Source organism: Mobula birostris, chromosome 1 (assembly GCF_030028105.1).
Source record: "Mobula birostris isolate sMobBir1 chromosome 1, sMobBir1.hap1, whole genome shotgun sequence".
Lineage (NCBI taxonomy): Eukaryota > Metazoa > Chordata > Chondrichthyes > Myliobatiformes > Myliobatidae > Mobula > Mobula birostris.
In genome coordinates this window covers 220,985,502-220,999,948 of record NC_092370.1, presented here as the reverse complement: position 1 = coordinate 220,999,948, position 14,447 = coordinate 220,985,502, and the positions used below count along the sequence as shown (strand labels likewise).

The 14,447-nt window shown below is 43.8% G+C and overlaps 1 protein-coding gene across 7 annotated transcripts in view; it reads left to right on the top strand.

The window, feature by feature from the left end:
- Positions 1 to 14,447, top strand: part of ttll5 (tubulin tyrosine ligase-like family, member 5) — a 510,221-nt gene that overhangs the window by 420,814 nt on the left and 74,960 nt on the right. The window contains exon 32 of one of the 7 annotated variants that reach the window (XM_072271866.1): positions 11,762 to 12,321. The exons of the other annotated variants lie outside the window; for them this stretch is intronic. Coding sequence (XP_072127967.1) covers positions 11,762 to 11,914 — 153 coding nt within the window. The 3' untranslated portion in view covers positions 11,915 to 12,321. Of the gene's footprint in view, positions 1 to 11,761; positions 12,322 to 14,447 lie in introns of those variants that run through there. 7 annotated transcript variants of the gene reach the window in all.

Genomic DNA, 14,447 nt, shown 5'->3' with positions numbered 1-14,447 from the left:
GCCCTAGCTCCCTTAATCTCTGATCATAATGCATACTCTCTAAACCAGGCAGCATCCTGGTAAATCTCCTCTGTACCCTTTCCAATGCTTCCACATCCTTCCTATAGTGAGGCGACCAGAACTGGACACAGTACTCCAAGTGTGGCCTAACCAGAATTTTATAGAGCTGCATCATTACCTTGCGACTCTTAAACTCTATCCCTCGACTTATGAAAGCTAACACCACATAAGCTTTCTTAACTACCCTATCTACCTATGAGGCAACTTTCAGGAATATGTGGACATGTACCTTGAGATCCCTCTGCTCCTCCACACTACCAAGTATCCTGCCATTTACTTTCTACTCTGCCTTGGAGTTTGTCCTTCCAAAATGTACCACCTCACACCTCTCCGGGTTGAACTCCATCTGCCATTTCTCAGCCCACTTCTGCAACCTATCAATGTCCCTCTGCAATCTTTGACAATCCTCTACACTATCTACAACACCACCAACCTTTGTGTCGTCTGCAAACTTTCCAACCCACCCTTCTACCCCCACATCCAGGTCGCTAATAAAAAGCACGAAAAGTAGAGGTCCCAGAACCGATCCTTGTGGGACACCACTAGTCACAACCCTCCAATCTGAATGTACTCCCTCCACTATGACCCAGTGCCTTCTGTAGGCAAGCCAATTCTGAATCCACCTGGCTAAACTTCCCTGGAGCCCATGCCTTCTGATCTTCTGAATAAGCCTACCGTGTGGAACCTTGTCAAATGCCTTACTAAAATCCATACAGATCACATCCACTGCACTACCCTCATCTATATGCCTGGTCACCTCCTCAAAGAACTCTATCAGGCTTGTTAGACATGATCTGCCCTTCACAAAGCCATGCTGACTATACCTGATCATACCATGATTCTCTAAACGCCCATAGATCCTATCTCTAAGAATCTTTTCCAACAGCTTTCCCACCACAGGCGTAAGGCTCGCTGGTCTATAATTACCCGGATTACCCTTACTACCTTTTTTGAACAAGGGGACAACATTCGCCTCCCTCCAATCCTCCGGTACCATTCCCGTAGACAACGAGGACATAAAGATCCTAGCCAGAGGCTCAGCAATCTCTTCTCTTGCCTCGTGGAGCAGCCTGGAGAATATTCCGTCAGGCCCCAGGGACTTATCCGTCCTAATGTATTTTAATAACTCCCAACACCTCCTCTGCCTTAATATCAACATGCTCCAGAACATCAACCTCACTCATATTGTCCTCATCGTCATCAAGTTCCCTCTCATTGGTGAATACCAAAGAGAAGTATTCATTGAGGACCTCGCTCACTTCCACAGCCTCCAAACACATCTTCCTACCCTTATCTCTAATCAGTCCTACCTTCACTCCTGTCATCCTTTTGTTCTTCACATAATTGAAGAATGCCTTGGGGTTTTCCTTTACCCTATTCACCAAGGCCTCCTCATGCCCCCTTCTTGCTCTTCTCAGCCCTTTCTTATGCTACTTTCTTGCTACCCTATATTCCTCAATGGACCCATCTGATCCTTGCTTCCTAAACCGCATGTATGCTGCCTTCTTCCACCTGACTAGATTTTCCACCTCACTTGTCACCCATGGTTCCTTCACCCTACCAGTCTTTATCTTCCTCACTGGGACAAATTTATCCCTACCATCCTGCAAGAGATCTCTAAACATTGACCACATGTCCATAGTACATTTCCCTGCAAAAACATCAGGTCAATTCACACCAGCAAGTTCTAGCCTTATAGCCTCATAACTGGCCCTTCCCCAATTAAAAATGTTCCTGTCCTGTCTGATTCTATCCTTTTCCATGATAATGCTGAAGGTCAGGAAGTGGTGGTCACTGTCCCCCAGATGCTCACCCACTGAGAGATCTGTGACCTGACCCAGACTGGATTGACATGGACTGATTAGGGTTAGTCAGCATGACTTTGTGCATGGTAGGTTGTGTCTAACCAATCTTATAGAATTTTAGAGGAAGTTACGAAGAAAGTTGATGAAGGCAAGGCAGTAGATATTGTCTACATGGACTTTAGCAAGGCATTTGACATGGTCCCACATAGGAGGTTGTTCAAGAAGGTTTGGACACTTGGCATGAAATTGGATTTGACATTGACGTTGTGAGAAAAGCCAGAGATTGGTCGTAGATGGTTGGGTCTCTAAATGGAGGCATATGACTAGTGGAGTTCTGTAGGGATTGGTGCTGGATATGTTGCTGTTTGTCATCTATATCAATGTTCTGGATGATAATGTGATTAACTGGACCAGCTGAAAAAGTACTGATGGAATTTGATGGACAGAAGTGCAAGGTATTTCACTTTGGTAGGACCCGCCAGGGTAAGTCATACACAGTAAACATTAGGGCACTGAGGATTGTGGTAAAACAAAGGGATCTGGGAAAACTTCATTGGAAGGGGTGGCACAGGTATAAAAAGTCACCAAGAAAGCTTTTGGCACATTGAACGCCATAAATCAAAGTACAGAGTATAGAAGGTGGGATATTATGTTAAAGGCGTAAGGTAAGGCTCTGAAAACCTGTGCCAACCAACTAGCGGGAGTATTCAAGGACATCTTCAACCTCTCAGTGCTATGGGCGGAAGTTTCCACTTGCTTCAAAAAGGCAACAGTTATATCAGTGTCTAAGAAAAATAATGTGGGCTGCCTTAATGACTATCGCCCGGTAGCACTCACATTGACAAATGTTTTGAGAGGTTGGTCATGACTAGACTGAACTTGTGCCTCAGCAAGGACCTGGACCCATTGCAATTTGTCTATCGCCACCATAGGTCAACAACAGACACAATCTCAATGGCTCTTCACACGGCTTTAGACAACCTGGACAACTCAAACACCTACGTCAGGATGCTGTTCATCGACTATAGCTCAGCATTAAGTACCATCATTCCCACAATCCTGATTGAGAAGTTGCAAAACCTGGGCCTCTGTACCTCCCTCTGCAATTGGATCCTCGACTTCCTAACCAGGAAGACCACAATCTGTGCAGATTGGTGATAACATATCCTACTTGTTGACAATCAACACTGGTGCACCTCAGGGGTGTGTGCTTAGCCCACTGCTCTACTCTCTATACACACATGACTGTGTGGCTAGGCGTAGCTCAAATACCATCTATAAATATACTGACGATACAACCATTGTTGGTAGAATCTCAGGTGGTGGCGAGAGGGCACACAGGAGTGAGATATGCCAACTCGTGGAATGGTGCCGCAGCAACAACCTGGCACTCAACAACAGTAAGACAAAAGAGCTGATTGTGGACTTCAGGAAGGGTAAGACAAAGGAACACATACCAATCCTCATAGAGGAATCAGAAGTGGAAAGAATGAGCAGCTTCAAGTTCCTGGGTGTCAAGATCTCTGAGGATCTAACCTGGTCCCAACATATCAATGTAGTTATAAAGAAGGCAAGGCAGCGGCTATACTTTATAAGGAGTTTGAAGAGATTTGGCATGTCAACAAATACACTCAAAATTGTCTACAGTTGTACCATGGAGAGCATTCTGACAGGCTGTATCACTGTCTGGTATGGAAGGGCTACTGCACAGGACCGAAAGAAGCTGTAGAAGGTTGTAAATCTAGTCAGCTCCATCTTGGGCACTAGCCTACAAAGTACCCAGGACATCTTTAGGGAGCTGACTGATTCTGATTCTGATTCTGAGTTGAGTAAGACATTAGTGAGGCCTAATTTGGAGTATTGCGTGCAATTTTAGTCACCTCCCTACAGGGAAGATGTAAATAAGGTTGAAAGAGTACAGAGAAAATTTACAAGGATGTTGCCAGGACTGGAGGACCTGAGTTATAAGGAAAGGTTGAAGAGGTCAGAACTTCAGTCCCTAGAACATAGAAGGTTGAGAGGAGATTTGATGGAGGTATACAAAATTATGAGGAGTATAGATAGGGTAAATGCAAGCAGGGTTTTTCTACTGAGGTTGGGTGAGACTACAACATCATGGGTTAAGTGTGAAAGGTGAAATGTTTAAGAGGGAACATGAGGGGAAACTTCTTCACTCAAAGGGTGGAGAGAGTGTGGAATGAGCTTCCAGTGCAAGTGTTGGATGCAATTTCAATTTCAAAGTTTAAGAACAGTTTGGATGGGTATATGGATGGGAGGATTGTGGAGGGCTGTGGTCCGGGTGCAGGTCGATGGGATTAAACAGTTTAAATGGTTCAGCATGGACTAGGTGGGCCAAAGAGTCTATTTCTGTGCTGTAGTTTTCTATGACTTTATGACTATAAATCAAGTGGTCAGCCAGACTTTTCCCCAGGCCAGAAATGACTAATACCAGGGGACATAATATTAAGGTGATTGGAGGAAAGTATAAAGGGGGATGTCAGAGGTAAAAATTTTACACAGAGTGTTGTGGGTGCATGGAACACAATGGAGATACGTTAGAGACATTTAAGAAACTCTTAAATAGGCACATGGATGATAGGAAAATGGAAAGCTATGTGAAAAGGAAGGATTAGATTGATCTTGGAGTAGGTTAAAAGGTCAGCACAGCATCGTTGGCGAAGGGTTTGTACTGTGCTGTAGTGTTCTATTTTCTCTGTAAAACAGCAATGGAAGATTACACAATTACAATGGGGGCACCACAGTAGCATGGTGATTAGCACAACACTATTGCAGCTCGGGCCATCCGAATGCGGAGTCAATTCCGGCGTCATCTGTCGGGAACCTCTACATCCACCCCATGGAATGCATGGGTTTTCTGTGGTCATCTGGTTTCCTCCCACGTTCCAAAGACGTACTGGTTAGTAGGTTAATCGGTCATTGTAAATTGTCCCATGTTGAGTCTGAGGTTAAATCAGGAGTTGCTGGGTGCTGTAGCTCAAAGGGCAGGAAGGGCCTATCAACAATCTATCTCTAAATAGAAAATAAAACTAAATAAATAAATAAACTTGTTACCTATTCAATTGATTTTCAGTGGGAATGTGTGCATCTAGCCCCCCCACCTTTTTGGCTCTGTGGCAAGGAGATGAAGCACAGGAGCTGGCAAACATCACGAGCAGATGTTGTCATAGACTCATAGACAATACAGTGTAGTACAGCCCCTTTGGCCCACCTGCGGCACCCACCCAGTTAGTCCCAATTTCCTGCATTCAGCCCATATCCCCCCAAGCTATGCCCCTGCATATGTCGGTGTGTGAGATCTACCCAGTAACAGCTGCCCTACTGTAGCAGAGCTTACAGATCCCCAACAACTCTCATTACTCACCTCACAAACCTGCAGTGGAAACAAGCCATCCTTTGAGTCATGGAGTCATGCAGCATGGAAGTAGGCCCTTCAGCCCAACTGTTCCATACTGACCAAGATTCCCATCTATGACCAAGTCCCATTTGCCGGTGTTTGGTTCATAGCCCTCTAAACCATTCCTATCCATGTACCTATTCAAGTGTCTTAAATGTTGTTATGTGCCTGCCTCAACTACTTCCTATGGCAGCTGGTTACATATACCCACCTACCTCCGCATGTAAAATTTGCCCCTCAGGTTCCTATTAAGTCCTTCTCCCCTCACCTTAAACCTGTGCCCTGTAGTTCTTGATTTCCCAACTTTAAGAAAAAGACTGAGTTCATTCACCCTTCCTATTCCCCTCACAATTTTATACACCCCTATACAACTGCAATGTATTTCTGTATGCTCCTCTGTATTCTCGAACCCAAGAGATTGCCCAGGGAAAATCCAAGCTCTTCCCAGGTGCAATAGCCTATACAGTGTTGGGGTTAACGTGTTTGACCTCAGTACCTCTGGGCAGTGGCAATGGAAACTCTCAGCCACTCTCACTGCAAGAGCTCTCCGTATATCTGCGATGCTGCGTTATTGCCAGCAGCAGACATCGCATACGGGTGATCTGGCTTGGGTTAGTGGTTGCAGGTGCGATGCCAGTTGGAATTCATTAACTGCGTTTATACAACAGTGTTCCCCTTTGGCCTGCACAGTTTTATTATTAAATAACCCACAGGATTGCTTTTCCTTAACTGAGTTAAAGTATTACACCAATATTACATTGGGTACAGGCCAGGAGAGTGTGTGTGGAGGCATTCCTGGAAACTCCACTGGAAATTAGTGGGGGAGGGGCGGGAGGAAGCCTGTTTCCTATCGACTGCCTCTTGCAAAGAGTCAGGTTCGCTTCAGCTTCAAGTAACTCCACTTGTCCAATCACCGTACGGGGTAGAATGTGTGTATCAAATTTAACATTCTGTAGGATGTGGGTGTTGATGCCCAAGAGGCTGCTTGTGTTGTTTTGTTGAAGATTGTGGGTATGTCATGTTTGTGCTGGAATGTGTGATGACACTTGTGGGCTGCCCCCAGCACATCCTTGGATGTGTTGGCTGTTTCAGCAAATGATGCATTTAACTGTATATTTCAATGTTGGTATCATAATGTACATAAAATGATAAACTGAATCTGAATCTGAGTCCTAGTTTCTCCTGGAGAAGGAAATGTTGAACTATGGAGCTTGCGCTTTGAAAGGTCCTGTGCTACAACATGTTTCTGGACTTGGTCCCAGGAATGATAAATGATTTTCCTAGCGTCACTTTATGCACAATGTCTATGTATATAAGCTAATCTTATGTATTTATATTTATTGTGTTTTTACTGTGTTTTTTTATGCTTATTGTGTTTTTTTATACTGCATCAGATCCGGAGTAAAATCATTTTGCTCTCCTTTGCACTTAGGTACTGAACAATGACAATTCTTCGGTACACAAGGATAAAGGAGAGTCAAATGATTATTGAAGTCAGGACGACATGTGGCTTGGGAGGGAACTTGAAGGTAGTGATGCTTCCAGGAGATTTTTTTTCCTGGTCCTCCTCTGTGGCAGAGATTACTAGGAAGCGTGGCTGCCCAGCTGGTTCAAGGTAGCACAGGGTGCAGCCACTTTGTACTGACGCCATAGAGCTGCCAAACACAATTCCTTGTTCTGTTTCGTTGTGGGAAACTGGGTCAGAACACACTTTTTTAGGCTTAAATAAAAGCAATTACAAAGCTACAAAGGCAGAGTTAACAGATCTGAACTGAGAATATATAGTAAAACATGAGGCAGTAGATAAATGAACTGAAAAATGGTAGATTAAATGGTGTTAAATGGTGTTGCACTTCAGCAGGAAAAACCAGGGTTGGACACTGAGAAGTGCCTTAGAACAGAGGGATCTGGGAATCTCGCCCCATAATTCCTTGAAAGTGGCATCAAAGGTAGATCAGGTCATAAAGAGGCCTTTGTGCACATGTAGCATAGATTAGTACTTTATTCCCTGAAGCACAGAAAAATGAGGGGAGATTTGATAGATGCATACAAAAATATGAGGGATATAGATAGGGTAAATGCAAGCAGACGTGTTCCACTGTGGTTGGGTGAGACCAGAACTACAGGTTATAGCTTAAGGGTGAAAGGTGAAATATTTAAGAGGAATCCGAGGGGGAACTTCTTCACTTGGAGGGTGATGAGCGTTGAGCAAGTGTGAGAATGAGGTTGCCAGCGGGAGTGGTGAATGCAGGTTTGATATTGGCATTTAGGAGAAGTTTGGATAAGTACATATATTGGAGGTATGCAGGGCTATGGTCCGGGTGCCTATAGGACTAGACAGAATAACAGTCCAGCATGGACTAGATGGGCCAAGTGGTCTCTTTCTGTGCTGTAATGCTCTATGATTCAATAACCTGTGGCAAATCTTAAGGAAACCTTATAAAATAGTAAATCTTCAGAAATAGTTCATGGTTCTGCATGAGGATGATCTAACCAACTCCTAACCTCACACGCATCTAAACTGAAATCCATTTGCCATTCCTTAGCCCATCTTCCTAACTTCGTAATTCATTCTAACCTGCCTCACTATCAACAAGACCCCCTGATTTTATATCATCAGCAAATTTGCTAATCACACTTTGTACATTCACATTCAAATTGTTTACATAAGTAATGAACTAGGCGTCTTGACACTAACCCCTGAGACACACCACTAGTCATAGGCCTCCATCGCAACGTCCTCCATAATTGTTGTACCTTAAACCCCAAACCCTAATTATAAACTTTCACCCTAAAAAAGACCACTTATTTCAACACTATCTTCAATATGATAATCAATTTTTAAACCATGTTAACGCGTTTTCCTAAATGCTATAAACTCTTATCTTGTGCCCAGCCTTTTAAGTGCCTTTTGCAAATCCAAATACATTATCTACATCCTCAAAAAAATTAGTGGGTGGTTAAGAAGTTGTATGTGTGTTGGCATTCACTGGGGGATTGAGTTCAATAGCCATGAGGTAATGCTACAGCTCTATAAGACCCTGGTTAAATCACATTTGGGGTATTGTCTTTAGATCTGGTCACCTCATTATCAGAAGGATGTGGTAGCTCTAGTGAGGAGACAGAGGAGATTTACCACAACGCTACCTGGATTAGAGAGCATGCCTTATGAGGGTAGGCTGAGCGAGCTAGGGCTTTGGAGTGAAGGAGGATGACAGCTGACTTGATAGAGATACATGAGATGATAAGAGGCATCAATAGAGTGGATAGCCAATACCGTTTTCCCTGGATTTCCTCCCACAGTGCAAAGGAGTGCTGGTTGGTCGGTTAATAGGTCATTGTAAGTTGTCCCATGATTCGGCTAGGGTTAAATCAGGGGTTTCTGGGTGGCGCAGCTCGAAGGACTGGAAGGACCTATTTGGTGCAGTATCTCAATAGATAGATAGGTATACGGACAGACAGACCCTTGTGGGGTTGTCGGGTTGCTGGGGTGGCGTGGCTCGAAGGGCCAGAAGGGACTACTACGCATTGTTTGCTAAATAAATAAATAAATGTCTGTGTGTGAAGTACATCTGGTCGTGGTGACTTGCTCATCTTTAGTCCCACTAATGTTTCTAATACCCTCTCCCTCATGATGGAAATTGTTGCAAGTTCTTCGTGCTCTTGGGAAACATTTCCACCTTTGGGATATTTGCAGAGTTCCCCTCTCTGAACATTAACACTAACCTCCTGTATCTAATAAAGTGGCCACTGTGTGTAAGTTTTCTCCTGCTGTAGCCCATCCACATCAAGGTTCAATGTGTTGTGCGTTCAGAGATGCTCTCTGCACTGTTGTAACGCATGGTTATTTGAACTACTGTTGCCTTCCTGCCAACATGAATCAATCTGGACAATCTGGCCATTTTTCTCTGATCTCTTATTGACAACAGAACTGCCACTCACTGGATGTTTTTTGTTGTTTTGATTTTCGCACCATTCTCTGTAAACTCTAGACACTGGTGTGCATGAAAATCTCAGGAGATTTAGAGTAATTTCTAAGATACTCAAACCACCCCATTAGGTACCAATAATTATTCCACGGTCAAAGTCAATTAGATCACATTTCTTCCCCATTCTGATGTGAGCAACAACTGAACCTCTTGACCATGTCTGCATGCTTTTATTCACTGAGTTGTTGCCACATGATTGGTTGATTAGATATGTGCATTAATGAGCAGGTGTACAGGTGTACCTAATAAAGTGGCCAATGGGTGTAATTGTTGCAGCGTCACAAGCATATAGTATCAAATAAATAGCTTTCAAAAGAAAAAAATATACATTTAACCTAAATTATACACAATTTTAACAAGAAAGCACACAATTAGAACAATAAGATGTCCAAAGTGTAGTGATCACAGTGTTGTTAAAGTGTATTTAAAGCAAAGATCATTAATTCACTGGTCCTGTTCTCCAGCTGCCCATTTCCTCTTTATATATCCATAGTCTCACTGCTTGTTGTGATATTACTTGCCAGTACTTCCTTCTTTGGCGTTTTAGATTCATACTCCTGTTTCCTGAAAAAGATTAATTCTTCTGGTCTGCGACTGGCCAGTTGCCACTTTGTATTGAAACAGGTATATGGACAGGAAGTCACCAGCAGCCCCATGGGGATGTGCCCGGGGATGTTTAGCTAGATTACAGAGGTCCTGCATGATAAGTGATTTAGCAGCTTGGACCATGATTTATTGACTTATTGAGGTGTATTGGTCTCTGAGGTGAGGTGTTGGAAGAAGATGTTGAGAGGGGCACCTAGATCTAGGGTATGTACTTTCAGAATTCAGAATCACCCAGTTCACATGGATTAGGGTTTGAAGGAGCAAAAGGAGCAGTCAGCATAAATTTTTAGGTGAGAGGCAGGAGGTAGTTAGATTGAACATGAGTCAATCTATGGGGAGAGAATGGATCTGAGTCCAAGTCATGACCTCCTCCGTAGTTTTCCTCTTCCTACAATAGTGATGATCTCAAGACTGCGACCAGTCTGATTTTGAAATCAACAGTGTGAAAGAGGCCCTTTGGCCCTACTGGTCCATGCCAACCAAAATTCTCATCTCAGCTGGTCCCAACTTCCCATCTTTCGCCCCTATCCACCTAAACCTTTATAATCCATGTCCTGAACAATGTCTTTTAAAGACAATTCCAACATTTAAGAGGCATTTGGATAGGTACACGGAGGGCAATGGTTTGTAGGGTTATGACCTGATGAAGGCAACTGGGATTAGCAGGGTGGATGCTGTGGTCAGCATGGACCGTTTGGACCAAAGGACATTTTTCTGTGTAGTATTACTCTTGTGACTATAAGTGCTGTTGATGTACTCGCCTGAAGTATCTTTCTGTCCATCATGGCAAGTTTTTGTGTAGCTTTGACTGTGTAGCTAGGCTCAGGACAAACACCATCTATAAATTAGCTATTGTTGGCAGAATTTCAGATGACAAAAAGGAGGCCTACAGAAGTGAGTTAGATCAACTGGTTGAGTGGTGTCGCAACAACAAACTCACATTCACTGTTGGCAAGACTAAAGAATTGATTGTGGACTTCAGGAAGGGGAAGTCAGGAGAACACACATCTGAAACAAGAGAAAATCTTCAGATGCTGGAAATCCAAACAACAGACACAAAATGCTGGAGGAACTCAGTGGCCCAGGCAACATCTGTGGAAAATAGTACAGTCAGCGTTTTGGGCCAAGACCCTTTGGCAGAACACACATCAGTCCGCATTGAGAGATCAGCAGTGGAAGGGGTGAGCAGCTACAAGTTCCTGGGCATCAATATCTTAAGGGATCTATCTTGGATCCAACACATTGATGCAATCATGAAGAAGGCACACCAGCAGCTCTACTTCCTTAGGAGTTTGAGGATATTTGGTATGTTACTAAAGATTCTAACAAATTTCTATAGATGTACGTTGGAGAGCATTGTTACTGGTTGCAGCACTGTCTAGAATTGAGGCTCCCTTCCAGAGGATCATGTGGTTGCAGAGGATTGTAGATTATGTTCATTGTTATTCAACCATAAACATGTATACAGCTAAACGAAACATCATTCCTCTGGGACCAAGTGTAAATCAAAGTACATACAGCACAGAGCACGTGTAGTTATGAAAGCACAAAATAATATTAGCACAAGTCCATGAGTGGCATGGCATGAAGGTTGATGGTGCATGGGATGTTGTCTGGAGCCACATTTTTTCAAGAACAAGCACGCAGCAGTTTCTCATCTCATGTTAGGTCAGCTGAAAATGAAGGTAATCAAGCAACAGACACAAAATGCTGGAGGAACTCAGCAGACTAGGCAGCATCTATGGAAAATAGTATGGTCGATGTTTCAGGCTGAGGCCCTCCTGGCTTGCTGAGTTCCTCCATCATTTTGTTTGTGTTGCTTGGATTTCCAGCATCTGCATTTTTTCTCTTGCTTATGAAGATAATCAATCCAGCTTGTCTTCTAGGGAGAAAACACTGGAGAGCTGTGCCGACAGGAGAGCCAGTCTGCAGGGGCCAGCCTCCAACCCAGCATGACTGCCGCATCTCTACTCTCTCCCACACCACCTTCAGCACTTCCTCCCTCAGTTGACTGTAATGATGATGATGCCACGGCATGAGGGCCTGGTCCGTGTAACAACCCGAGGCCACACAGCTTCCACGCCGTTGGTGCTGCCAATGAACCAATGAACTGGACACAGTATTTTATATTACCAATGGCCAGAGTCTTTCGTTCAGAAGAAAAATATTTAAGACAAACATTAAGCCAGTTCCTTTATGGGCAGAATGCTCCCTACCAAAGGACATCTTCAAGAAGCGGTAACTCAGAAGCTGGCATCCATAATTAAACTCCCTCACTGTCCGGGACATGCCCTCTTTTCATTACTACCATCAGGGAGGAGGCCTGAAGCATTAGAATCAATGATCCATGAACAGCTTCTTTCTTTCTGCCATCACATTTCTGAATGGTCCATGAACGCTACCTTGTTATTCATCTTTTGCACTATTTATTTATTTCTGTAATTTATAGTGATTTTTATGACTTGCACTGCACTGCTGCCACAAAACAGCAAATTTCACAACATATGTCAGTGATAATAAACCCGATTCTGATTTTGATTTGTCTAAAGGATCAGCAGTTTGTGTTAAGTAATGCTCAGCGTGACTTTCTGTTTGTAATCTGCTTTCCTTCAGAGGCATCCCAGCTGGGTTTGATGGTATCAGTTAATGATCCATGCCCCTTATTTCAAACAACTGGGACATGTGTTGGTGAAGGCACTTAGCGGCAGCTGTAGAGACGCATCACTCAATGCAAGCTTTTGTTTTAATTTGAGGATTACAGAAACCATGTGTGGCTGCCACAGGGCCAGGGAGTAGTGTACATGTTCATGGTTAATGACAGCAACAGCATAACCTCACATGCCCTGGAGCCCAGCCAGGACCCTAGACAAGTGCTCACACTCTCTGTCCACTGGGCAGATAGCCTTATGTTCAGGAGGAGATGAGCAACACATTTCACTGATCACAACGAAATGGCACCAAGTGCTTTGGCCATGACCACCTTTATGTATTGGAAGAGCCCAGAGGACACCTCCACCTCACACCTCATGTTAACAAACAGTAGGACAAAGAAAAGAAGTCAAGATCAAGTGTATTGTCAGGTTCACAAGTATGTGAATGCACAGTTGGAATGAAATATTTACTGAGCAAAGGAACGAGGAAGAAGATAAAGCTACTGTGCAGGTTGTTAGGGTGGTTAAGATAGTGTATGCTGTGTTGGCCTGTTTTGTCGGGGGATTGAGTTCAAGAGCTGTGAGGTAATTTTGCAGCTCTATAAAATTCTGGTTCATCCACACATGGAGTATTGTGTTCAGTTCTGCACGCCTCATTATAGGAGAGATGTGGAAGTTTTAGAAAGGGTGCAGAGGAGATTTACCAGGATGCTGCCTGGATTCTGAGGACAGGTTGAGCAAACTAGGGCTTTTCTCTTTGGAGTGAAAGAGGATAAGAGGTAACTTAACAGAGGTGTACAAGATGTTAAGAGACATATATAAGGTGGACAGCCAGAGACTTTTTCCCAGGGAGGAAATGACTAATTCAAGGGGGTATAATTTTGAGGTGATTGGAAGAAAGTATAAGGGGAATGTCAGAGGTACTGTATGTTTTTTGCACAGAGGGTGATGGGTGTGTAGAATGCTCTGCCAGGGGTGGTAGTGGAGGCAGAATCAGAATCAGAGTTAGGTCTATTATCACTAACATATGTCATGAAACTTCTTGTTTTGTGGCTATAGTACAGTGCAATACATAAAAATACCTTAAATTACAAGAGGCCATGTCCTAAGGGATGGGGATCCTTAATGATGGATGCCATTCCTTGAAGCATCATCTTTGAAGTTGGTTGATGTTGGGGAGGCTAGTGCCCATGATGGAGCTGGCTGAGTTTACAAACCCCTGCAGCGTTTCCCAATCCTGTGCAGTGACTTCTCCCTAACAGATGGTGCAACCAGTTATAATGCTCCCCACGGTACATTAGATACTTTAGGATGTTTAGGAGACTTCTAATAGGAGCATGGATAAAAGAAAACTGGAAGGCTATGTAGGACGGAAGGGCTAGACTGATCTTAGATTAAGTTAAAGGGTCGGCACAACAATGTGGACTGAATGGCCTGTACTATGCTGCACTGTTCTATGTCCTATGTCCTATGTCCTAAGACATCATTTTGTTCATTTGGAATTGTGCTTGGATTTCTAAGCATTAGCAGTCTATGATTGACTTGCCATGCTTTTATTCAATTATATGATTCAATAAAAATACATTCTTTCCTGGTCCCCCAGGGATCAGAATCTACATGACTACAGAGGCATTCCTGTTCAGAACAGTAAGCACTCTGGGTTCTTCTTGGCCCAATGCTCTCATAATTTTCCATTTGAAGGCAGTGATCTGGTGTTTGCTGGGGGACACACCTCCTCATGGAGTGCTGGGTTGTGGATCTAGATTTAACAGAGCCCTTTCACTTGCTCGGTGCCTGTAAGGTCAGCCCTGCCTCCTCGCTGTCGAGGGAACAGAAACAGAAGAGAGGCAACGGTCCCTTTCTCAGCTCATTGCCCTGTGGGACAGGACAGGTGGACCATCAGCCCCACTCAGATGACTGA